Source organism: Pogoniulus pusillus, chromosome 5 (genome assembly GCF_015220805.1).
Source record: "Pogoniulus pusillus isolate bPogPus1 chromosome 5, bPogPus1.pri, whole genome shotgun sequence".
Taxonomy (NCBI): Eukaryota; Metazoa; Chordata; class Aves; order Piciformes; family Lybiidae; genus Pogoniulus; species Pogoniulus pusillus.
In genome coordinates, this window is record NC_087268.1 from 6,463,629 (window position 1) to 6,489,027 (window position 25,399).

The window sequence follows — 25,399 nt, forward strand, 5'->3', positions numbered from 1 at the left end:
CATAGGCATTTAATGTAGTGCTTTCCCTTCTCTGCACTTGTAGTTTTAAAGCCCTATGAAACAGTTGATTACATAACACAAAGCATGCTACGTGACAGGGCCATCACTTGAGGACTTTTCCACCCCACTGAACACTCTGCTGAAGGCACCAGGTCTGCAAACCATGCCAGTGAGCTGCAGCTGCAAAAGGCAGGACATGAATTTGACATCTTTTCCTATTTCAGTGATTGGTATTACACTCTTTGGCCATTCCCACAGAGAAGTAGTAGCTTTATGTTGCACTTTCAGACTTTCTGCATTCTTTGTTTAGAAAGAAACTACCGAGGTTGCTTGGCTGTTGCAGCGCACACTAAGGTGCTCAGTGGCAGTGAGACTGGGTGAAAGCCATCTCCCTTTGCATCAGCCTTCCATCCTAACCTGGGGGTGGAGATGGGTAACTTAGCTTTCTTGAGCTGCAGTCTCTGCCTTCACAGATGCTGACTATACAACCTATTCTGGAGGTTGTCCATCAACATCCATTTTTAATAAGGCTTTGAAAAACAGGAATGGTGATGAGGATTGGAAAAAAAAAACCCTCCCCTAATATCTCCAAAGTACAAGTAATCAAATCAGAAGCCTGCTTCTGTGCCAACAGTCCTCTGGAAAACAATGGGATGACTTTGTTTTGCAACGTGAATGTGTTGATGCAATTTACTAAAAGCTCTGTAACATGTTAGAGTTTGCTACTGGAACACAAACCCTATGAGAGGCTGAGGGGGTTGGGGCCGTTTAGCCTGGAGAAGAGGAGGCTCAGGGGTGACCTCATTGCTGGCTACAACTACCTGAAGGGAGGTTGTAGCCAGGTGGGGGTTGGTCTCTTCTCCCAGGCAAGCAGCAACAGAACAAGGGGACACAGTCTCAAGTTGTGCCAGGGGAAGTATAGGCTGGATGTTAGGAGGAAGTTGTTGGCAGAGAGAGTGATTGGCATTGGAATGGGATGCCCAGGGAGGTGGTGGAGTCACTGTCCCTGGAGGTGTTCAAGAAAAGCCTGGATGAGGCACTTAGTGCCATGGTCTAGTTGACTGGCTAGGGCTGGGTGCTAGGTTGGCCTGGATGATCTTGGAGGTCTCTTCCAAGCTGGTTGATTCTATGATTCTATAAATCTATGATTAGGGAACTAAACTGACTCTGAAATGACATAACACATGAGTAGACTAAAGCTGGCTAACCAGTAGGTCTAACTATATAAGTGTAACTGAAAAAAACCATTAATGACTGTGTAAGTTTTTATTAGGTTTGTACAAGAATGTGCCCTCAGATCTGAATTATTGAGTATGTTATTAGAATCACAGAATCATTCAGATCAGAAAAGACACCCAGGATCATCAAGTGCAACCATCAGTCCTACTCTACAAAGGTCACCCCTCAACCACTAGAAGTCACAAAAAAAGTCCAGACTCTCAAGAAGATCCCAGCTCAGGCAAGCTGTGATAGTGAACAACAGATATTTTTTTATCCCCTCAAACAACTCCTGGAACTGACTAGTCTACCTGGAAGCAAGCAAAAATGTGTCTCATTGCAGCCAAAGTGTGGCCACTGTCAGAAAAGTGCTTTTCAGAATGCAGCATTCTGTCCCTAAGAAGCAGCAGATGTTAAAATGAAGTGCAGAGGATAAAATCATAGAATTTAGTTCAAAGAGACCTCTGAGATCGAGTCCAAGTGTAAGTGAGTGAAAATGTGCCCAGGCTGAGAGACTTGGGTCTTTTTAGTCTGGAGAAAAGATGACTGAGAGGGGATTTAAGCAATGTTTATAAATATCTGAGGGCCAATAAGGAAGGGACAGGCTCTTGTCACTTATGCCCTGCGATAGGACAAGGGGTAATGGATGCAAACTACAGCACAGGAACATGAGGAAGAACTACTTTACTGTAAGGGTCACAGAGCACTGGCACAGGCTCCCTGGAGAGGTTGTGGAGTCTCCTTCTCTGGAGACTTTAAAGACCTGTCTAGATGTGCCCCTGGGTGACCTGCACTAGACTATACAGTCCTGCTTTGGCAAGGGGCTTGAGCTCAATCTCCAGAGGTCACTTCCAACCCCTAACACTCTGGGATCCTATTAAAATGTGTATGAACTAACATTCCTCTTCACAGTGTTCCTCCTTACAGCAAATCCTTCACTACAGAGCAACACATTGGGATTTGCCATAGCTGCGCCCACTGACAGATTTGGCCCTGGAAGATAAGCAGGTGGGCACAGATGTTGGGTAAGACACTGTGACCAAAGGACTTGGCTGAATAAGACATGGGAGGTGCAAAAGCAATGGGGATATCATATGCCAGTTCTGACAATCATTTTCCAGAAATAAGTGGTGAAAGAATGAAGCAAATTTAGTCATTCCAGTAACCAGGATACTGGAAATTGATTAGAGCCTTTACAGTAATCATGTCAGAAGGATTATCTGTGTACAAGTTAAGAAGCAACAAACACATGTGGCTACAAAACAAAACGAAACTGAAGGATCCTCAGTTCTTTCTGTTAGGACACAGGCATATTAAAGCCTGATAGCTAGAAATGTGATGTGGAAGAAAGAGGCAGGTTTTCAGTAGCAAAAGGTACTTCCATTAGAACACTTCATCTCCTGCTTCCAATGGAATTTGCCCCTTTTTTTAATCTTGGTAACAGAAGATTGGCACTCATGACTAAAAATAGAGATGAATCCTGAATACCTGAAGCAGGATTTTGTGCCTGTACACACACTGTGGCTCATCTTAGGCTCTCAGCTAATCACAGTGTTACCCTGGGCATCTAAAAAATCTTTATGAATCTAAACAAACACTTCCACCATTTATCAACCTAAACAAACACTTCCACCAAGAACTGGCATTAATTAGCTCACTAGCTACATTTACAGCCAGGCAATTTGATTGCTTCCAATGTCATCTGACTGCAGCGTAGAGTTAAAGCTCATCCTGCTGCAAAGCAACCCCTTCATGTTTGTTAGACTCACCCTTTGGCAACTCCCTCCTTCAAATGAGCCTGGTGTTTCAGCTGTGCCAAAGCATTATCTTGCCAGCTATAGGTTGGGTCAATTTCCACCTGACAAAGCCAGCCATGAATCAGGGTAACTGGCAAGACCAGACTGTTTCTCTGGTTTGCCACTGCACAATAAAGCATCTCTCACAAGTGGATTTTTAAAACAAAAGAAAAAATTTTGGACATTTTCCAAGCCTTTAAGTGTTTACAGAACCTCTCTTCACAAGAAAAAACTTCTGAAGGGCTGCTGAAAGATGACACCTACGTCACCACATCAAGTTTTCTAGAGCTGGAGAGAGGATGTTAAGTTTCAGTATAAGCCCAAAGCAAGCACAGGGTCTTTTTCCAGGCACTGCAAAGCCAAACAAGTGTGATGCACACCCTTGGTCTTTTTCATGGCCTTATTTTGATGTAGAATGCTTGCAGATGCTCTGCACAAGAGAAGTGCTGCACTCATAGGCTTGCTGAGATGTATAAAACCAACACAAAACACAGAATCATAGAATCAGTCAGGGTGGAAAAAAAAAAGCTACTGGAATATTGCCATCTTTGTAACTGCAGAGACTGGGTGGTAGAGATTCCAGAAGTGAGGAGCAATGTTAATTTTGGAAATTTAAACTTCCCCATTCACCTCCAATCTTAAATCTAGAGAGCCTCAGAGGCAAGAAGTGCTATCTTAAGCATCTTCCCATTCACCTGCAAAAGGATATCTTTGCCAGTTCTGAAGATATTAAGCCCTAAGCAAGTGCATAGTTTGAACACCTCAAATTTGAGGTTAAAAACAAAATAATTCAGTAAGGACCTTCCTATTTGTGGGACAAAGCAGAATTCACCAACACTCCAGTCTGCAGAACAAGGTGGTGTATAAAGCTGCCACAACCAGAAGGGTTTTGGGGGTCACTGACCACCCCTGTAAAGCATCCAGATATAATTGCCAGCAGTCCAAATGTTCAAGATGATCTTGAAACTAAATCGTGCCCTTTAATTCTCAGCATCTTTTAAGTCTTGTGCTGGACTAACAGAGCTATCACACAAGCATTTTTCTACCCCAAACAAAACCCATACCTTCTAAGGATTACCCTGGTTTGACAATTACACACTGCAATAAACATTTAGCAGAAGGACAGAAAAGGAGCACCATCTTCATTTCAGTAAAACATAGATCAAAGTAGACAGCAAGACCTACAAAGAAATGATATCAAATCCCCTCTGTCTTCTTATGATCAAGGATTTAGCTTTGCTCCTAGGGAATTTTTACTGTCCCAAGGACTAGCACATCCTAGCACACCTTCTGCCAGCAAACCACATTCAACACAGAAGCAGAGCATCCTCAAAAGGCCCAAACATGATCCCAGGCAGCTTGTGTCCTTCAGGTTATGCCTTCCTAGGACCACAGTCTAGGCAGGCCACTGACATCACTCTTGAAGGGTGCTACTGTTCAGCATTCCTTTGTCACAGATAGGAGCACCTGTTCCCACTCTGGCAGGCAGCAGTGACCTTCTCATGTTGCCATGTGGGAGGCAAGCGAACAACATGGTGCAGGTCAGGAGGCCCAAAAAGAACACAGCCTTTCACGTGCCAGCCTAAAAACACTTTACATTTGTATTTTAGTCTCAGAACCAAGTGACTGCAAGTTTTAGCAGCTGTCATTTGCTTTTCATTCCAAATATAAATGCACAGCTATCTGAAGCTCCCTGCCAAACAGAAAACACCACACTGTAGCAGGCTGAGAATGTGTCTATTCCTCACCCCTGAGGAGATCACAAGCTACAATTACTGCATCACATGGAGGATGACAGTTTGTCTTTAATGGAGTAGAAGCATTGGACCATATAACATACATATGCAGGACTTGAAAGAGAAATACAAGGTCAAACCTCCAACTTTTCTGTAGTTTAGATTTATGCATAAGATGGTCAAGGCTGTAACTAATACTCTCCTGTTCTAGACAAGTAGGTATTTGAAGAGAAATGAGGTCCTACAGTTGAAAAGTAAATCTGAGCTATGTGAACTGATCTTTGAGCAGTAAATCCACAAGCAGTATGTTTGTCCTTTGTCTGTTCTTCCTAATCATTACAGTCATCTCTTTCCCTAGATAACACCTGCCAGTAAGAAAGCAGGCACAGTGGCATTAAAGCCATGTACCTAACAAGCTATCTGCTATTAAACAGAATAGCTGAGCTCCCAGTGCCTGTCCTGCTCCTCCAGAACAAGAGTGGAAGGACAAGAATGTGCGCTGATGTTTGGTATTCCTATACATGGTCCTTACAGTTCAATTTTCACCAAGTGTTAGTGAAATTCTGCATTCTTACACATCTGACTGGGTTTGTCTATCAGCCCAAATCACACTGCTGATCTTGAAACAGGTGAAATGCAACTCTCTTCTATTTCCAGGGAAGTCTCTTAATTTTGTTTTTAGAACTCCAGGTTAAATCTGAAAGGGTAAGGTAGCCCTCTCTGTAACAGCACATCCAAGTAACTTAAAAATCAAGGAAGTTCAAATCTCACTGTCCTCCATGACAATTTTCCCTCCCACTTCTTCCCCTCTTCCTCACATGGAGTGGACAAGGACCAAGGAGAAATTACAAGCACAGATCTCACATAGCAACTCTGACTAAGGCACTAGTTCAGAAAATACTGGAACCCCCTATTGCACTAGACTAGACCATTGAAAATATCTGAGCAGCTGCAGACACATAGCTGGTTCAAAGTGTCTCTCTAGGCATGTTTTAATTTGATATGAAAAGTATGGCACCATAAATCTCTTAGCCCCATTGAATAGCAGCATGTCCAAGAGAGCACATCAAAATTAACATACAAATGAAAGAGCAGGAGGCAGTTCTCATAAGGCCTATCCAGCTCAGGGGGTTTGTGAATAGTGTTTTGTTTGTATTTAGTGTTGATGCCAGAGAGAGCAACTTATCTAAACTAAACCTACACGAAACACTTAATACAATTCAACTCAACTGAAAAAATCCACCCAACCAAAAAAAAACCCCCACAACAGAACACTGAGGTGTGTCACAGAAAGCCAAACAAGAGACAGAACAAGAATATTACTTGACAAGATAATAAGCACACACACATACAAAAATCATGTTAGTACAATTCAATACAGGAAGCACAAAAGCATTTGTTTATTAGGCAGCAAGCTGTATAAGCTTCAAACACACTTTCAAGACATGCTGCTCTGCTCCAGAGTTTGATTCCAAAAATGAGAAAGCATGCCTCACCCTTTTCTTCCTTTTGAGAATACAGAGTGGTTTCATGAGTTAAGTCTCTAGCTTGATTTGCATCAGTTCTGAAAGCACTGGTAAAGAGCAGGACAGTTGAGGTCAGCTGGCAATGCTTTAGTTTCTTTTTAATGAAAACTGTTAGCTGCTGCCTCGACATTACAATGAATCAAGCTGCCTGCCCAGCTATAAAAGCTTTTGGTCGTTTACTCATGAAATTTGAATGACAACTCCCCAGCAGCAGCAGTTAATGTTGTGTAGTTTAGGCATTAAATGGAAGATAAATAGACTGAGGTGCTTACTCAACTATGGTTTGATCAAGATCAACACCACAAGCAGATGAGTTGTTTGGTTAGCATCCAGCGCTTCCTTGCACTGTGACAGCAGTATCAGCCCTAAGGTGTCCATACTGCACTCAGTGACAGATGAGCCCAGGAGTAATTTTCTGCCCTGTCAAAACTGAAAGACAATGGGAATGCTAACAGTCTACTGAAAGGCAGATTAAGGTGTTCAGAGAAAACCAACTCCTCAGGCAACACGAGACAGAGCTAGTAAATTCAAAAGAGAAATTCACTGATCACTTCATGTGAACCAAGCTTATTGGTGAGGAAATGTTACATATTCACAAAACATGCTTTGTACTCAGCAGCAAATTAGAAGCCTTCATAAAAAGAATAAATTAAAATAAGAATTCATTATAAAGGGTTTAGAACTGTACCATGCAGAGCTTTGCAAATATGTAATACCCCAGCTTAATACAGTATTGCTGCAGAAGAAAAACACTTGTTTATAAACATGGCTAATACTGAAAACAATTCACTATCTAGCAGTCCACTAGCAAAGACATGCCACAGGCATTAAATCAGGGGACAAAATATAGCACCAAAGAAGACTGCACTGACACTATAATATGTGACTGACCACTACATTACTCAAGATTGTCAAAACTTCCCAATAGGCCAAGAGCTAGTCACAGACAGGATGCAAATCTCCCTGGTTACCATTTAGCTCTTCTTTCAGGCATTTGAACATACCAAGTTGGCAGTAATCAAAATGATGGCAATGTCCAACATGAAGGCAAGGAAAATGCTTGCTTACAGAGAGAAATGTCAATGGAACTACTAAGGCAAAGTCAGAGGGAAAAGTCTGCCTGAATAAGGTCTACCTCAAAGCCACCTCCTCATATTTAGGGACTATAAGCTGGCTTCAGAAAATGGTAAGCCCACAGAGAGAGAAAGAGAGTAGCATTCAGTGAATCTCAAAACACTATCTGGAACACTGTGTCTGTGGAGAAAGCATCATCTCTGGATTCAAATTTACAACAAATAGAGCAAATTTGGGGCACACCTGTAACATAAATGCTCCTACTAATCTCCATTTAGCAAGCAGAGTGAACTATAAAAAAAGTGGCATGCCCAAAAAAAAAACCACAACCCTCCCTAGGGCTGGATCAGTAAGGCTGTGGTTTGAATAACTGAAGCTGTTTTGTACCCTCAGTAACCACGTCAAGCCTGTTACACTGCCTTCTTCCACCTAGTGCTATTACAGTATAGTAACAGGGAAAAAAACCCCAAACTAATAACATAAAAGCTCACCATTGAGAAAAAAAACCCAGCAATTCCCAGTTTGGAAGCTACTTACACAACTGTTTCACACCTCGAAGCATTGAAACAAAAAGACCTTACTCGTACAGTATCAGTGATTTAATAAAGGCTAAAGTAGTGATTTGAATGAATACAATGCAGTAAGATTTTTCTTGCTTCTCATTTTTTGCAGTATTGAGGTCTAAATAGAACTGCACATCACAGGAATTAATCTGAAATTGAGAGGGTGGTGTTATTTTTGTTGTTGGTTTTGGTTTTAACTGGTTGGTTGTGCATTTTTTTTAATTAAAGAACACAACCTCAGCAAAGCTCTATACAACACACTTCTACTGACAATGCCAACACCAAAAATTACAAGCTCTCTAGGAATACCTCACCACCAGGGGCTTTAATCTTTTAGGGTCGCAATATTCAAGGCAAGGTTGGACGTGGCACTTGGTGCCACGGTCTAGCCTTGAGCTCTGTGGTAAAGGGTTGGACTTGATGAACTGTGAGGTCTCTTCCAACCCTGGTGATACTGTGATATTAATGCTATCTACTATTTAAAATAATAAAGACAGAAGCAACAATATACTTTTGACTAATGTTTCATATTAAGAGCAGCTTGAATGAATTCCATCTCTCCTCCAAATTCCTCTCTCTCTCTTTCAAGTATATGAGCAGCGCCATGGATTTGGTCGAATCCCAAATATGAGTCATCTCCAATTAAATCCATTTTCTATTAAATTATATGAATTTCCATTACAAGAACTATCCACCTATGAAGTTTTGTTTCCAACTTTTCAGGCTTGCACCCACACACCTCAAATTCCTAACTGTGAATACTTGCTTCTAGTAATTTAGTTTTTCCAGTCACAGAAAAGAGGCAGTGATGCCCTATGGGTACTTTGCTCCCAACTGTACAGAACTTACTTTAGAATTGATTCAGATTCACTCTATACCAATACCATACATGGTTGCCTTAACAGCAGGCTCACAGTTAGCTTCTACAAAGTCTGCCTGGAAAAGAGGATGCAAACCCTACTGAAAAGCACAGATAAAAAAAGAGCCATTTGCACTTTGAGGTCCTTCTTTTAGAACTCCTCAACCATCAGGGTGCACCTGCCACATTTAACAGTACTTAATGAGAATTGCATATTTTTTCTGAAATCTGTTTATTATGCTTCACATTATTCACTATTCCTAGTAACAACTTCAGTAAGTCCTTAAGTGGTTTCAGAGGCAAGATACAAGAATTTTACAGCAAGAGCACAATACTGTACAGGCCAATAGTAACAAAAATGAATCTACACTACTGTACAAAAGTGTAGGAAGCTTGGGATAAAAGGTTTAAGTGGTGAAGGAAAGGTTCTGAACACTACAGCAGCACTCCTTCACATTTTGGACTGTCTGTTGAAAATGCAGCATTAAAAAAAGCAGCCTGTATTTATGAAAGAGAGGTAAGGAAACAGCAGATAAAGCCCGTATCTACTGTGGGAGGCACAGGCTTGGCATCATCTTGCTAAGAAGAGGGTTTCTGCTAATGATAGAAAAGAGTCAGGTGTAGAGTTGCTGCACTTATGCTACTCTGCAGCTCACGCCAGTGTTGCCAGCTTGTCAATCAAATCATCCACAGTATTCACGAGCAGTTTTGTGTCCTCCTTCTCGCTCATCCGATGCTGGCCAGTTTTGCGGAGGATGACATCCACATCTTGGCTCAGAACACGTTCAGCCACCTGCATTGAGACCTGCCAGGGGACCTCGCCATCCCTCATGCCATGAATGAGTCGTATGGGGCATCTTATAGGAATGGGGCTATTTAGCACACAGTGATTTTCTGCTTCTCTGACAAAGTCATATGTCAAGGAGTAATATCCATCCTCATTATACTTTGTTGGATATTTCCATTCACCTTTTTCTTCTATTTCTTTCTGTGCCTATAAAAGAAAAATAAAAAAGAAACAAAGCATAGACGTTAGAAGGTCTTAACAGTGCCCCAACTTACTTCTGTTCTAAATGTAGTAAACCTCTCCAGACATAAAATTCCACTTCACTTTTAATTGGCAGAGAAAGCATGTTTCTGTTCACCTTCCAGCATCTGAGAAGACAAACTCCTTGCCATGTCACAGAAGCTCTGCACATCTCTGCTACAAATTAGAATGACTGGGATATAGTTCGGATTCACCAGTGAAATGAAGTTTCTCAGTTAGAATCTATCAGAACCAAAGAGATGTATAACCACAATCAATAGGAGGTCTCTCTGGCTGCAGTCAGTACACTGAATCCTCAAAGAGGAATCCTTAGAAAAAGGAATTTGCCTGTAATCTCTTTTCTCAGTCTTCACCACAACAGGTATCTAAATGTTGTTATTTCCAGAATTTTACCTTAGTCTTAAGAAGGAATATTGGCATTACAAAGTGCCTTAGGAAAAGAAGAACAACACAGGGAAATAGTTTTGTTGTTCTAGAGTGAGAGTTATTTATAAACATATTTATTTGACACATTACAAATTGTGATTTACTTTCCTGAAGAATGAACATTATCAGCATCAGGGAAGCAACTCAGAAAGAGATCTCTCACCACCTATACCCTCCATACACTAGTTTGAAAAATTCCCTTCCTACATACACAAACTGTGACATACTCATCTCACCCAGTGTTACATCAACTAGCAGCTACATGTCCATCCTTGAAAGCACATGGATTCCATCTGAAGGCAAATATGAGACTTTCAACCATCAACAGTTACCTCAATGGGAAGCTTCTTAAAAGTTGTTATAAGGTGGTCTGCTGCTACAGCTACTCCAACCAGAGCAGCTACCTTATCTGGGCGTGCTATTGCAGCGTGAAGCATTAACCATCCACCCAAACTGGAGCCCACCAGAATCTGAAACAGAGAGAAAAGAAGTTATTATTTGACATGAATCAGATAATAATAACGATTTATTCTCTTACAAAGTATCAGTTTTCACTTCATTTCACCACTTAAACCTTTGGCATAATCCTGCTGTCCTTACCCAGGCAGAAGCGCTGTCACTGCCAGTGGAAATTTTGCCTGAGTAAGCACCACAGAATCTGATGTTTTATTATTCTTTTTGTTTGGCATGGCTGGCTATTGCTGCCTGAGCCTGAAACACTGTAAACAAAATGAGAGTTGAGACAATTCAGTATCACATGCTCACTTTATGTTTCCTTCTTAAAATAAATGCACAAGGTAAAAGGTCAGTGCAGATAAAGAGGTCAACAAGAGCAACCCAAAATACAAAATTGTTTTAACCACAATTTCCAAGTTGCATGTTTCTCATGACTATTTCTAAAGCAGTTGAAGAAACCAAATGTTGCTCCTGCTCATCTTTAAGTTATCTTATCATTTACTGTATATTAACTTGTAACATTTCCTCCGAGTCCTTTAATTAAGACATCAGCGTGGGACACACTGACACATTTTTTCATTAAGAAGGCTGCGCTGCACTGGAACAGTTCCCTGTACCCTGTCAGGTGGAACCTCTACTATGAGGCTTTCCCAGACTAACAGGCAGGAGGCTCTAATAAATGGCCTCCAGGAGGTCCTTTTAACCCATGTTTGTAATTGATTTGCTTGCCAAGGAGGCCTTAAGAATATGATCATCTCAAATGACTCAACCTGAAAGTGAGCAGGTGTCAGTTGCTAAACAGCAGAGCTATAATGACACATTTTTGATTAATGTTCTACCTTGAGGACAACAAACACTCTAAATTTACAAGTAAAGCATAACCTGTGGGCCATCTGCAAGTTCATCCAGTACAGACAGAACATCTTTTCTCCACTTCCCGACTGTACACTCCTCAAGTTTACCATCTGAACTTCCACATCCTGTATAATCAAATCTGAAAAAGTAACCATCGAAGTGAGTCAAATTATTGTCTACAGAGAAGCAGACTAAACAGTACAATCTAATCAAATCCAACAGAGGACAAGATACCACAATAATTTTTCACTTGGTCCTGCATATCACTAGCACCACAAGACACATGAAGAGAGGTTTAAACAACATATGCAATCAGGTGGTGCAGTATTTTCTTATCAATTGATACAATATACACATTTATCAAAGGATTTTTCTTACAGACAAAAGCTCTCAGTTTTAAAAGGTCTTTTTTCAAGCATACAAAGTCTCTTTCAAATGCAACACCCAAATATTAAGACTTATAGAACTCAGCATACAGCCTGGTCCATCAAAGGAGAGTACCACCAAGCATGTGCATGTTCAAAACCAACATGAGACACTGGGTAGCTTAACTGCATTTAGCATTTCAGAAGCATGCTTAAAGTGGTGACTTAAAAAATTAGACCTCTGGGTCCTTTCTTTTTCACTGTTGTGCCTGTACTTTCAATGTAACACATCACACTGGCTAGACAACAGAAATTTATCTCAGAATTTTCTGGGTAACTTCCAGAATACATTCTCCTGCCTTACCTCAGTCTTGCTACAGACAGAAATCCCATGTCTGAAACGGAAGGACACTTCCTAGCTTGTGTACAGCACAGCATGCACTCCAATTCACAGGCCAAAGTTTACACATTCTTGTTTAAAGTCCTTCCTCCAACCCACCACGTGAGTTTCATTCCCTCAAGAATGCTCTGAATATACCTGATGAAGGCATGACCTAAAGAGTTGCAGAAATCTTCAAGGGCGATTGCTTTCTGACCATTCATATTTGAATTCAAGCCTGGAAGGAAAATAACCCCTGGATTCCTGCCTTTTAGTTTATGATAAGCAAGCTTTGGTCGATCTGGTCGAGTAATAAAGCTGACTGCTGACTTCAACCTGCAAACTAACAGAAAGAGATAGTTAGTGCAATCACTGTGACAACCCTAGCAGAAATTCTGGTGTTTTATAAAACTAGGATTCAAGAAATATGAGAGTATTAAGTGAAAATAAGATACTTTGACTCCAGACAAAATATATCTCCCACAAAGGTTGGACTAGATAATCTCCAGAGGTCTCTTCCAACCCCTACCATTCTATGATTCAATATTCTTTAATGGCTCATAAGTGTTGATCAACCCCAAGGGGAAAGCAAATTGTGACCCATTTTCAAATCATTAAATGTCAGCCATGCAGAGACTTCACTCATTGAAATGGTTGACTGATTTCCTTTACTTCATGTCTTCACCTTTTATATTACCTTGAATAAATTTACTCAGTTCATGTGAAATGGTAAGATTCTGGGGCTAAAGTACTCTGTGCAATGTTAAGTTTACAAGCACAGGAAGTGGCAAATTTTAGATGAAAATTAAAACTGAAGGACAAAACTGCATCTGCACTGAAGTCCCAGGTCCACAAGATCTTTGAAGGAGATGTGCAGTGGGGAAGTTCAAAAATGAGAATTGCAAAAGGATCTTTTGACTTACTTTTTCTGCATTATAAATCAACAATAGCATTGTTTAAAACCAACTGGGTTAAGTAAAATCTAGCCTTTTTCATCACATCATCAACACCTATTTCTTCTCCAGTTAAAGATTACTGCCAGGAACCCTGGAAAAAAGGCTCTTTCTAACACTGTGTCATCTCAACATCAGTCCTCCTCTCAGATATGAAGCACAGAAGATAATAAACAAAATAAAGCTACATTTTCTGTAAATACAGAGCAATATTTTAAACACATTCCTTAAAAAGATAGAGACTTGACCACTGTAGAGCTATGATTTTCTCATGCTTCTCCAAAAAAACACCCATTACATGGTTTGGTGTATTCTTGCTGGAAAGGTGACACTGTTCCACTATTTACATCGTTCTATTTATCCAGAATGAAACAGCACTTTACAAACCCAAATATTCTGCAAATAGTTTAGTGCAACTTCTGTTAAAGTGATCTGCAACATATTACATGAAAGGCAAGTTTTCCTATCAGCATGAACTTAAACCAGACACATCTGGGAATCAAAGAGTATGTTGGACTCTTTCATTTGCACTAATAACCATTAAAAGAATTAGCTGGTTTTAAACAAGAAAAAATTATAAGCAAAGGAAATGCTAACTAATTAGCAACTATACTGAACCTCAACAGTTGCCACAGTATTTAAAGGTACTCTGCTGCAGGTGACAGAAAGTTATTGGTAGACAGATGTTACAGAGACTTAATCCATGCTATTATCTCACTCTGCAATATAATTTGTTAAACTGAAATCCTGGTTGAGACTTCAAAGACTTTTGATACTTTTAACTCTTATATTAGAAGATGGCTGGTTCTTTGATACTATAAATCAGTATCAGCAGACAAAAACTATGCAATCCCAAGGATCACATCAGGGCTTCCTGGTGGTGTTGCAACTGGATAAATAAAACACGGGCTGCAACAGCATCACACCACTTAGCTGCTTTGCATATCCAAGGGTTGAGTTCTTTCATCATCATACAGATTACATTTAAGGTGTTTGGAGGCATTTGTTTGTTTTCAAACTTGCACATCCCTGAGTAAATGGGGATGCATGGTAGGTGCCAGATATAGCTCATGTTCAGCTCTCCCCTGCAGCCTAACAGAAGTTACACCATTTGAACGACTAAACCCAATAAATCTGTCCTGAAACAATGGGACAGTCCTTTATCCTACTGATGCACCGTTATAAAGGGGAGTAAATGCCACGGCAAAGGTGTACTGACTCAGATGCATCTGTGCTATGGCTTTTGGGCTGCCTGTGCCTCTTGTCAGTAAGATGGTGACTTCTTCCACTTAACAGAGGAGATATACAGCAAGTGCTAAACTTGATAGAAAAAACCCCATAATTACGAGCATTTTTCTTGCCTTTAATCCCTGATAACCATCTCTGAAGTCACTGATTTTTCATCCTGCAGCACTCGGGAGGTGCCCTCAAATGATTTTGATGCTGGGCAGACATTAAACTCAGTTACAAGACAGAGCAGCTATCTAGGCTGTTCCACACACTATTGTTCCACATTTAATAAGTTACTCTAAGTGCACCAGCAGCAACCTTAACCTGAATGATGCAAAACTGTAACACTACCACCCCAGACAATCCAAGCACTTCAAGGCAAGGTTGGACGTGGCACTTGGTGCCATGGTCTAGCCTTGAGCTCTGTGGTAAAGGGTTGGACTTGATGATCTGTGAGGTCTCTTCCAACCCTGATGATACTGTGATACTGTGAAGAGGAAGGCTCACTGGAGTCACACTTTCAAGTTTCCCTGTAGGCAGACAAAAATACCAATAACTGGGCAGCTACCCAGTAATCTGTCTTCCAGACTTCAGTGAGACCTTGATAAGGACAGAGAGGCACTTAAGGGTGCAAAGTGATGCTTAATATTTTTAAAAACAAACTACAGACTGAAGGAGCTAGACAAAGAAAGACTACAGGACCCTTGCCTGATGCTACTGGAGTTCTCATACCAACAACAGAAACTGTGACTGAAACTAGTGCTACGTGTCAAAACCCAAAGAATCTTGACAACACCCCAGCATTGTGATTTTCCCCTCTGCCAAGAGCAACGTCAGATTAACACAGTCCTGGTGGCTAAAGGACTCAACACTCATTTCATGCCGTCACCTGTGCTACAGGAGTAAGAGGCAGGAGCTGGTCTCATAGCGCCCAACGGCACAGCCAGTAACCAGCTACCCCGATGGCACCAGCATCCTAAATACACAAACCAACAAAACCTCACTGTATCCATGTCTCTTACGCTAATATTAAAGTGGTTTACACCCACACCGAGCAACCTCTGGTGAGGCTCGTTACTTCACGGAGAGCAGCTGCATGACAAATGATAAGCAATGACTAAACTCAGCCCGCTTGGATACCGAGTTCAGAGCAGCAAGAATGGGCACTCCGCGTTTGGGCAGCGGATGTTAGGCCAGCAGAAGCCTTTAAGCGCGAAGGGGCCGGAGGCTGCCTCACACGGGAGCACGTTTCAGACCCGCAGCTGCTCTGCAGGCGGGGACTAAGCCATCTCCTGCGGGCTCGGCGGGGCAGAAGCCCGTCAGCAACGCTATCCCTTGGAGCGGGGCTCAACGCCCTCCTCCCCCGCCTGGGGACAGGCGTCCCGGCTGCCTCCGCTGAAGGACAAGAAGCGGTGTCACCTCCTGCTGCCCGAGAGCAAGTACACCGCACCGCGGCCGCCATACGCGCTCTGCACACCCGCCACAGGCACCCTTCTCCTCCTGGCTCTCGGGCCGGCGGCGAAGGAGCGCAGAAACGCCCCGGGGCCCGGCCTTTCCCTTACCCGGAAGCCCCAGCAACAGCACTACGGCCGAGGAACGACGGCGGCCGCCGCCCCACGCCAAGCCCCTCCGCACGGCCGCCGCCGCCATAGCTGCTGCGGGACTTGGCTTCCCGCTCCGGGACGGAAATTCACCGCCGCGCCGGAAGGGGAGGGAAGGAGCTTGCGGCAGGGCTTGCGGCAGGTCTCCTCTCCTGGGCCGCGGCGGAGGTTCGGTGCTGCGGGGCTGTCCGCGGAGAGGGAACCCGAGGCGTGTCACTGAAGTCACCTAACGAGCGCTTCAGAAATGGCCGTGATTGGAACGGACTGGCGAAGACCACCGAGCCCAGCCCCCGCTGTGGTTCACCAAAGCAGCTTGCACAGGACCGCGTCCAGGCGAGTTTGGAGTATCTGCAGAGAGCGAGACTCCGCAGCCTCTCTGGTCGGCCAGCGCCAGGGCTCTGTCATCCTGAGAGGAGGTTTTCCCTGACGTTCAGATGGAACTTTCGGTGTTCTGCTTTATGCCGGTTGCAACTTGTCCTCTCCGCACCACTGAAAAGAGCCTGCCGCATCCTCTTGCCTTTTAGCTATGGCCGAGCGCTGAAATGGTACCCTCTTAATCTGCTCTTCACCAGGCTAAACAGACCCAGGTCCCTGTCTTACGAATAAAGGCTGAGATATGCTCGCCTAATCATCGTTGTGGCCCTCCCATGGAGTCGTCCGTAGTTCCCTCTCTTGAGCTAGGTACCCCAGAATTGGATCCAGGACTCCAGATGTGGCCTCCTACAGCAGAGCAGAGGCGTTGGAGAACCTCCTTTAACCTGTTTGCCACACTCTTGCCCTAGATACGTATTCTGGAGAGGGTCCCCTCCTTAAAAGCCTCATCGTACCAACCAAGATCCAGTCTGGAAAGCAAGTAGTCCCAAGTTGCCTGTACATATGGAGGTATATGTAACACATAATTACCTGGCCCTTGCAGATATCTAGAAAGGACCTTGCAAAACCCATTGTCCCTTCCTCAGTTGCTTCTCCAGCAATGTCAGGGCATGGATGATTCTCGGCCTCAGAATCATAGGTTGGAAAAGACCTTTAAGATTATCAAGTCCAACCATTAACCTAACACTGCAAAGTCCCTCACTAACCCATGTCTCTCAGAACCACATCTCGATGCCTTTTAAATACCCCTCCATGGATGGTGACTCGACCACATACCTGGCACCAGATCAGCCTCTGTCAGCAGCTGTAGGTCAAAGGACACAGTAGCTGGAGTTTTTAAGATGGCTCTCTGGTTTGCAATCACCCAAGAGCCTTCAGCATAAAGAGGTACTGTACTCTGCACTGGTTAGACCACACCTTGAGTACTGTGTTCAGTTCTGGGCCCCCCAGTTTAGGAGGGACATTGAGATGCTTGAGCGTGTCCAGAGAAGGGCGATGAGGCTGGGGAGAGGCCTTGAGCACAGCCCTACGAGGAGAGGCTGAGGGAGCTGGGATTGTTTAGCCTGGAGAAGAGGAGGCTCAGGGGTGACCTTATTGCTGTCTACAACTACCTGAGGGGTGGTTGTAGCCAGGAGGAGATTGCTCTCTTCTCTCAGGTGGCCAGCACCAGAACAAGAGGACACAGCCTCAAGCTGCGCCAGGGGAGATTTAGGCTGGAGGTGGGGAGAAAGTTCTTCCCTGAGAGAGTCATTGGACACTGGAATGGGCTGCCCGGGGAGGTGGTGGAGCCGCTGTCCCTGGAGCTGTTCAAGGCAAGGTTGGATGTGGCACTTGGTGCCATGGTCTGGCCTTGAGCTCTGTGGTAAAGGGTTGGAATTGATGATCTGTGAGGTCTCTTCCAACCCTGATGATACTGTGAGGTACTTGACTTCCATGGACATAAGCTTGGAGAGCTTGCAGACTGATATAAGAGATGGTGCCTGCTGCCATGATTTGTATTGTCTTGATATCCACCATTGCAAAACCTGCCACACCTTGCAGTAGCAAATGATAGTAAATAGTAGCAGAGCATAGTAAACAGTGAAATAAAACCCATAAAACTGCACAGGTGTATATATAGTGAAATAATACTTGCTGCTATTCCAGACAGTTTAGTCAAATACTGGGGAAATGGACAAACCCTTAAACTTCCGCAACTTCTGCTTTGCAGGTTAATGATAAGAAGTCTATATCCTAGGCTAGGGACAGATTTTTTTTCAAAGGGGGTCATAAAAAAAATAAGAAAGGCATTATATGATGTATAACATCATACAAGTAAACAGATTTCCTGTTTTTCCCCCCCTAATTTCACTGCCATCTCCAAGATTATTTCCCCTAGCTCTTTTCTGAGGACACACATAGAACGGTCAGAGTAATCATCACTACGAAGCACAAAGTTGCTTCCACAACTTGATAGGACTTTTAAAAGACAAGCAGCAATGTGCCACGATGAAACAGCAAAGTGAGTATTTCAAACAAGTGTATTTTTAAAATTGTTTATTGAAATGCCTTCCTTGTGTCATGCAGGATACAAAAATCATTATTAGAAAACCATTATAACCATATTTAGGAGTAAAATCAAGATACATCAGGAAAAAATAATTATAGAAACCAAAGCAATTTCTCTCTGATAGTGTTTTAAGTCATTAGATTACAAGCTGTGATCAGGTGATTAACAATTATCTTGCAACAACACTCCCTTCTTTCATGATTCAGGTCAAATCTGATGTTCACTGTGCTGGAACCACCATATCACCTGTATGCACCACAAAAAAACTCAACTTGGTCATTACAGGGACAGGCTTTATTAACAAAAACGTTCTGGCAGCACACTTCTGCATTCAGTTTTTAACTTGCCCATCAAAGGCCATTAACTTTTCATCAAGGAAAAGTCTAATGTGCTTTCTTCTGTTACACAAAGGACTTAGCACATAAGTTTCTGTTACTGAAATAAATGACTTTCAAAAGTCATATTACAAAAGACTTCTCTGTAGTTCAGTTCAATTAAATAATTTGTTTCTGCAATAGTATTCAAGGACTTGGAAGTGATTTTAAAATGGGTGACCACTGCACCCCTCAGTATTTTTGTTGGTTTAGGAACCTCAGCCTCTGCTACTTAAAATTTCAGGGGGTTTCTATTGCTAAACTGTTTAGCATAAACTCTTAGAACTTGCCTTTCTCTTTTTCATGTAATTATTAGCATTATTCTGTGCCAATATGCACTTGGAAAAAACCAACAAAACTCCAGGGCTGAAAACCTGACTCCAAAGAATTTATATAGGTAGAGATTTTGATGCTGCCTTCAAGGGGACCAATGTTTGAGAGGTTTCAGTAGAGCATTTGCTTGGCACAGAGTAAGGTTGGAACCATGTACAAAGGAAGACTGCCAGAGGGTCTAGAATTAGCTACTTCTATCCAACAGGGATGATTTTAACCCACTCCTCCTTATGAGGAATTTAATACAACGTTTCCATTTCATATCCCTGTGGAAAAAGGCATCTTTGTAAAGCTATCCTTTTTTTGTTGCCCTCCATAGATGCAGATAGTTGGTGCCATTGAGTGAACACTCAGAGTATCATAACAAAGTAATTACATTAAAAGGCATGAAGAGTTTTGGCACTGTCCCCTTACAGGAAGTTAGGTACTACTACCAACACGAAAACTTCATGGTAAGGGGATTGGATAACTCTTTGGCTCTGTTGCAATAATTAACTGCTAAGGCAAGAGCTGTGTGTGCCTTAGGGTTGTTTTTTTGTTTATGTTTGTATAAAATACTTGACTACAAGTTTTTAAAAGTCACCTAATCATCTATAAATTATGCTGCATATTAAAATATATGCTTGCTATATATCTTTTTGTTCCATTACTAGAATTCTTGCATACTGATGAGAACATATATTTGCAGACTGTGTAGTAGGAGTTTATGAAAACATTCTCTGTACAAGAGAATTTCTAGAAAATTACCATTGAGTCAAGATGCTGTGACTGAAATTGTTTGATGATCCATATTGGAACACTAGGATTCTCTCAACAGCTTTTTCTCTTTCATTGCTATAAACATCAACAAAAACAAGTTAACACCCTCCACCCCCTTTTCAATGCATTTGTAAACCCCTCTCATTCTGAGGTTTCGGGTGCACATCATCAGGAGGACACTTCAGAGTATTCACTGGCTTTTCAGATTTCACTACATATGGCTAACTTCATATGTGACATTATTGCAGGATGCCCTGTTGCCCCCATTTGTTATAACATGAAGTGGGTGTAGCCCTCTGCACCAGTGACAATCACATCCATCCATATTCTCATGGCTTCTGGTGAGGGAGCAACCATGTAGTATATCCGGTCATGGGTCTTGACACTGAAAGTGAGCAAGGGGTTGGGACTCTAAAACAGAGCAGAAAGACAGGTATCAGCAAAAGGAAAACAGACTCACAGATTGCTCCAGGTTGGAAGGGAACCATAAAGGTTCTGCACTTGGGCCACAACAACCCCAAGCAATGCTACAGGCTTGAGGAAGTGTGGCTGGAAAGCTGTATGGCAGAAAGGGACCTAGGGGAGGTAACAGACAAACAACTCAGTATGAGCAAGCAGTGGCAAAGAAAGCCAATGGCATCTTGGCTTGTATTATAAATGCTGTGTCCAGCAGGAACAAGGAGGTGATTGTCCCCTTGTACTCGGTCTGGTAAGGCCCACTCCTTGTGTACTGTATTCAGGTTTGGGCACCTCATTACAAGAAGGATGTGGAGGTGCTGGAGCGAGTGAAGAGGAGGGCAACAAAGCTGGGGAAGGGCCTGGGAAATAAATCTTATGAAGAGTGACTGAAGGAGCTGGGGATGATGAGTTTGAAGAAGAGAAGGCTGAGACCTCATTGCTGTCTACAGCTACCTGAAAGGGCACCGTGAAAGAGTGGGTGCTGGTCTCTTCTCACAGGTAAATAATGACAGAACAAGAGGGAATGGCCTCGAGCTGCCACTGGGTAGGTTTTGAATGGACATTAGGAAAGATTTTTTTTTCACAGAAAAAGTGGTCAAGCACAGGAATGGGCTGCCCAGGGAGGTGGTTGAGTCACCCACCATGGATGTGTTTAAAAGTCATTTGGATGTGGTGCTTGGGGATATGCTTTAGGGTGAACTTTATCGAGTAGGGATAACAGTAGGACTTGATGATCCTGAGGGTCTTTTCCAACTGGACTGTTTCTGTGATTCTGGGATCTTGTCCAACCCTCCTGTGGTCTGCAGGGACACCTCCAACTAGATCAGACTGCCCAGGGCTCTGTCAAGTCTGATCTTGAATATCTCCGGGGATGAGGCCCCAACCATATCTCTGGGCAACCTGCTCCAATATTTCATCACCACCAGTGTGAAGATATTCCTAATACCCACTCTAAATGTGCCCTGCTGCAGTTTCAAACCATCACACTTCGTTCTATCGCTACAAGCCCTTCTAAACAGTCTCTCTCCACCCATTTATTGGTAGCAGAAGTGAAATTACTTACAGGGAGACTTACAATTTAAATAAAAATGCAAAATGCTGTACTACTGTATTCTACATTGCAGCTCTGGAAGCAGAGACATGTTTAAAGTGACTGCATCCACCATAAAAGCTTTTAAAAAACACATTTTCACTAGATGTAGACAGTAACACAGGGCTCCAAAACGTTGTTTTGTGCTCAAATATTCAACCCTCCTGCTCTGTCTAGTGGTCAAATCCACCTTGGCTTTCACAAATCCCTGTGCCAAGGACATGTTCAGCTTGTGCCCAGATCACCAAAATGATGGATGAGAGGCAGGGGATGCTATGTGCTGTTGGCACCAGTTAACTCCCTCTCCATGACAGACACATTTGGCTATCTTTTGGTTTGGCAAACCCACCGATTTCAGTTGTCTGGACACTGGACTAAGGAATTCACCACAGCAGGTGGACATTCTTCTCTCTGCTTTCATGAGTATAACACTCCCCTCCCCTCAATGCTACTCACTGCTCTGGCTTCAGCTTCCTTTTCCTCTGCTCTGGGATCTTTTTTCTTTCCCCTTTTTTCTTTTAAAAATCATGTCAGCTCTTACCCCCTTGACTTTACATCACCTGCCACACTTCAGGCACTGCTATATCATACTCAGTTAAAACAACAAAGTTTACCTTATATGCATTCTTTAGATGATCATAATAGACTTCTTCAATAGCTTGAAAATATATTACACCTTTTAATTTAGTTTCATGTTTGTCTAAAATGGAAAAGAGAGAATGACTTGACAAGTGAATAGTACTTCCAGAAACAACAGCTTGGTTTGCATTTCCATAGATGTTCAGCTAAGAAGCACCCAGATTGACACTTCTGCTTGTGAAATCTCTCAGAAACTTTCCACCTTTCTTATTAGTTGGCCAGTTTTACTATGAGATGCTCCTTGAATATGTTTTCTTTTTCACCTTGTTTCCAAGGAAATAAAGCTTTTGCAATTTCCTTGTCTATTTGCAAGTTTCTCCCTTCGCTGAAGTGTCTAAACAGTAGAACCAGCAGGAGGACAGATTGCTCCAAGATACAGCCCATTTTCCAGTTCTATGAAAGCCAGCCAGACTTCACATAGCTCACAGGCTAAGCTCTACAGTTTGCTTTCAAAGGCAAACTGTTACAATAAGCAAAGCTTTACATTAGAACCTCATTTGTGCTTTCTACTTTTCCTCTCAGTCTCAAACTAATACTTATTGTTCAAAGGTGAGGTTAGCAGATTGTAGGCCAGCTTCTATGAGCTCTGACACCTGCAAAAGTTTACAGGAGATCTAAAAGTTCATCATAACTGCCTGTTTGCACTCTCCCACTTGGAAATCCAAGGTAAAAGCCAAACTAGACACAGTGTGGCCCTGCTGCCAAAGGCAAATCCCTATTTGCCTCAGTGTGTCTAAGGCAACAGAGAGTTACTGCAGCGAGGCTAAGAAGGAATAGAATGTTACCAAGTGGCACCAATATCCCACTGCAAAGCCAAAATACAGGGTGGGAGTTTTCTCACTTAAATTTTGATACCTACAGTAGAGACACAGCTGACTTCATCTCCCTTTAAAGGCAATGGAAAGAAGCAGACACTGGCAGGTCAATTCTAAAGTATTTTAGACATCTTCTGGTACTGCCTTCTGTCCCAGCATAAGCTTATGAATCATTAGGGCAAGGATATAGACTGTGAACATAACAGCCACAACTATGTTTCACAAGAAACAGGGCAAGAAGCATCTAAGGTACCCTCCATTTTTCTGCAACATAAGGTAAATCGTTAAGCATACCAAAGGGTGTTAAGCAGCATCAGAATTGCATGTGACACTGAAGGCCAAAGTTCTTTCCACTCCCACTACTCTTATACTAGGGATATATGATACCTCCTCATCCCAAGTCACTGTCACTTTAGACAGTCAGGCAGTACATCTTTATCAGTCCCATGAGTGTTTCTGCTGTCATTTTGAGCCCTCACCAAATTCAGCTTACATCAGTAGCTAGACAGTTTCAAAAGCTTCATAGATGGCAAAAAGATATCTCAGAGCCCAAACGAATGGCCTTGCCACCCTCAGGAGACCAACAGAATCACAGAAGGCTTTAAGTTAAAAGGGACCTTTGAAGGTCCCTCCTCCTGCAAAGTACTGGGGTATAAGATCATGAAATTGTAGCTTGCATTATACTAAGCTAAATGCAATACCATACAAAGTATGAGGTCTATGCAGCACAGGCAGACACTGATCCACTCTCCTTTCAAACCCCACCTGGGGTCTTGGTTACAGGAGCGTTTTGGGTACCATCACAACAGTCTTTGTAGAGTTTTCTGTATGCCTCAGGTCAAAAAGTGCAGTTGCTGCAGAACTTAGGGTAAGTTCTTCCTTCAGTACACTTGCAGAACTAAACCAACACACCAGTAAATTTACTTAGAGTAAAACTACTCTGAGTTTAGAGGGTCAATATTTACTTTGGAAATCCACTACGGATTTAAAGATTGATATGGATCCTGACTCCTACTATCTGTATTTGTTGTCTGGAGTCCTCAAGACATCAAAAGAAGTTTTCTTTGGTAACTGAAATTGCATGATGGCAACTGTACTGCACCCAAACCCAGAGCTGTTAACTAGTAGCATAATTACTAAATGAACAACAACCCAACAAAAAAAAAAATCAGTACCAGATGGGAACACTACTGTTTTACAGCTGTGCCTTGCTAACTTAAAAAGGCTTGCCACATTCTTCATGGCATTACCACAAAGCAGTAAAAAATACTCAGTATTTTTGTAATGAATTATGTAATGAATTCAGATCTGTGTTTTGATAAAGATGGACTGAGCAATCCATAACCCAGCATCTATTTCAAGTGGGCTGCTGGGCAACAGCGATGCCACGAAAGGAAATGGAACTGCCCGCCTGGGTTTTGTACTTGATGCTTTCTTGTGCTTCTTAGCAATGACCATCATACATATGCCCCTGTCTGGCCTCTCCTAGCAATAAATATTCAGAACACAAAGTCATTTTTCTGGCCTTCTCCAAAACTTTAAAGTCAAAGCATATGTAGGTTTGCACAGCAACTGGTGAGACATATATGTGTTTTAATTTAGAATTTCTGGGTTTACTTCAAGATTGCAAATTAATGTAATGCTTATAAAAGCTCCAGATATTATATAACATAACTTAGTATGCAGAAACCTCTTTAGAGTGCTTCATGTTTTTCATTTGAAATTCCTCAGACTCTCATCATATGGCAAAATCAAGAATCCTATTCCTGTATATTTAATTTCCTGAAAGACTTTTCAGCGCATCAGGTGTGACTGCAGAAGCATTCAGCTTGATTTTCATGGCAAGTATAAAGAATTGTATACTTATATGAAGAGTAAGAAAAATCATTCTGTGGTTGAAGAAAGTATATGAGTTCTGTGGAGCTAATATTCTGTGTACTAGGAATGTGATCATCTTGTTTTTCCCTCCCGCCTATCCACATCTGTCACAGCTCTCACTTTGTTGTATTTCTGCCTTACCTGGCATAAGGACTGAAAAGGGACTGCATAAGCTCTAAGTGTACATGTAAAACCACCACAGAAATGATTGCTTTATCCAGGATTTCCTACACGTTCATCACTTAGCTGAGGTTGGTATGAAAATGGAGGGACAGACGTACCCAAGGAGCGACTCTGCAACCTACCTGCGTAATAAGTAAAAGTTCTCTTGTTTCTGTCAAAAACAAACCATCTTTTTTTCCATGTTTTAATTTTCCCTCCCATTTTAATCAGAAAGCCTCGGCAGGTCTTCTCTGTGAGAGAGACATGGTAACAGGTCTCTATGTTGTGGCCAGCTGTCTCGATGTGACTTCGGAGGTCAAAGTCTTCCTTTCTAACAGGCAAATAGCGAGTCAAGGGACGGGCCTACAGTAAAGAAATTCATA

General features: G+C 42.3%; 2 protein-coding genes across 8 annotated transcripts in view; both read right to left on the reverse strand.

Annotated features, from left to right (window-relative positions):
• Positions 1-8,424: 8,424 nt before the first annotated feature.
• On the reverse strand, positions 8,425-16,157 carry ABHD10 (abhydrolase domain containing 10, depalmitoylase). The gene is made up of 5 exons (XM_064143108.1): positions 16,047-16,157; positions 12,461-12,644; positions 11,585-11,696; positions 10,579-10,716; positions 8,425-9,766 (listed from the first exon to the last, which is right to left on the reverse strand). The coding sequence occupies exons 1-5, from the start codon at positions 16,132-16,134 to the stop codon at positions 9,425-9,427; spliced, it is 864 nt and encodes a 287-aa protein (XP_063999178.1). The 5' UTR covers positions 16,135-16,157; the 3' UTR covers positions 8,425-9,424.
• A 2,322-nt stretch (positions 16,158-18,479) lies between these two features.
• The window catches only part of PHLDB2 (pleckstrin homology like domain family B member 2), a 78,455-nt gene continuing 71,535 nt past the window's right edge, over positions 18,480-25,399 (reverse strand). For all 7 annotated transcript variants that reach the window (XM_064143111.1, XM_064143115.1, XM_064143114.1 and 4 more), the window contains 3 exons: positions 25,160-25,379; positions 22,137-22,222; positions 18,480-20,384 (listed from right to left, as the gene is read on the reverse strand). In XM_064143111.1, the coding sequence (XP_063999181.1) occupies positions 20,244-20,384; positions 22,137-22,222; positions 25,160-25,379 (447 nt within the window). In that variant the 3' untranslated portion in view covers positions 18,480-20,243. The remainder of the gene's footprint in view (positions 20,385-22,136; positions 22,223-25,159; positions 25,380-25,399) is intronic.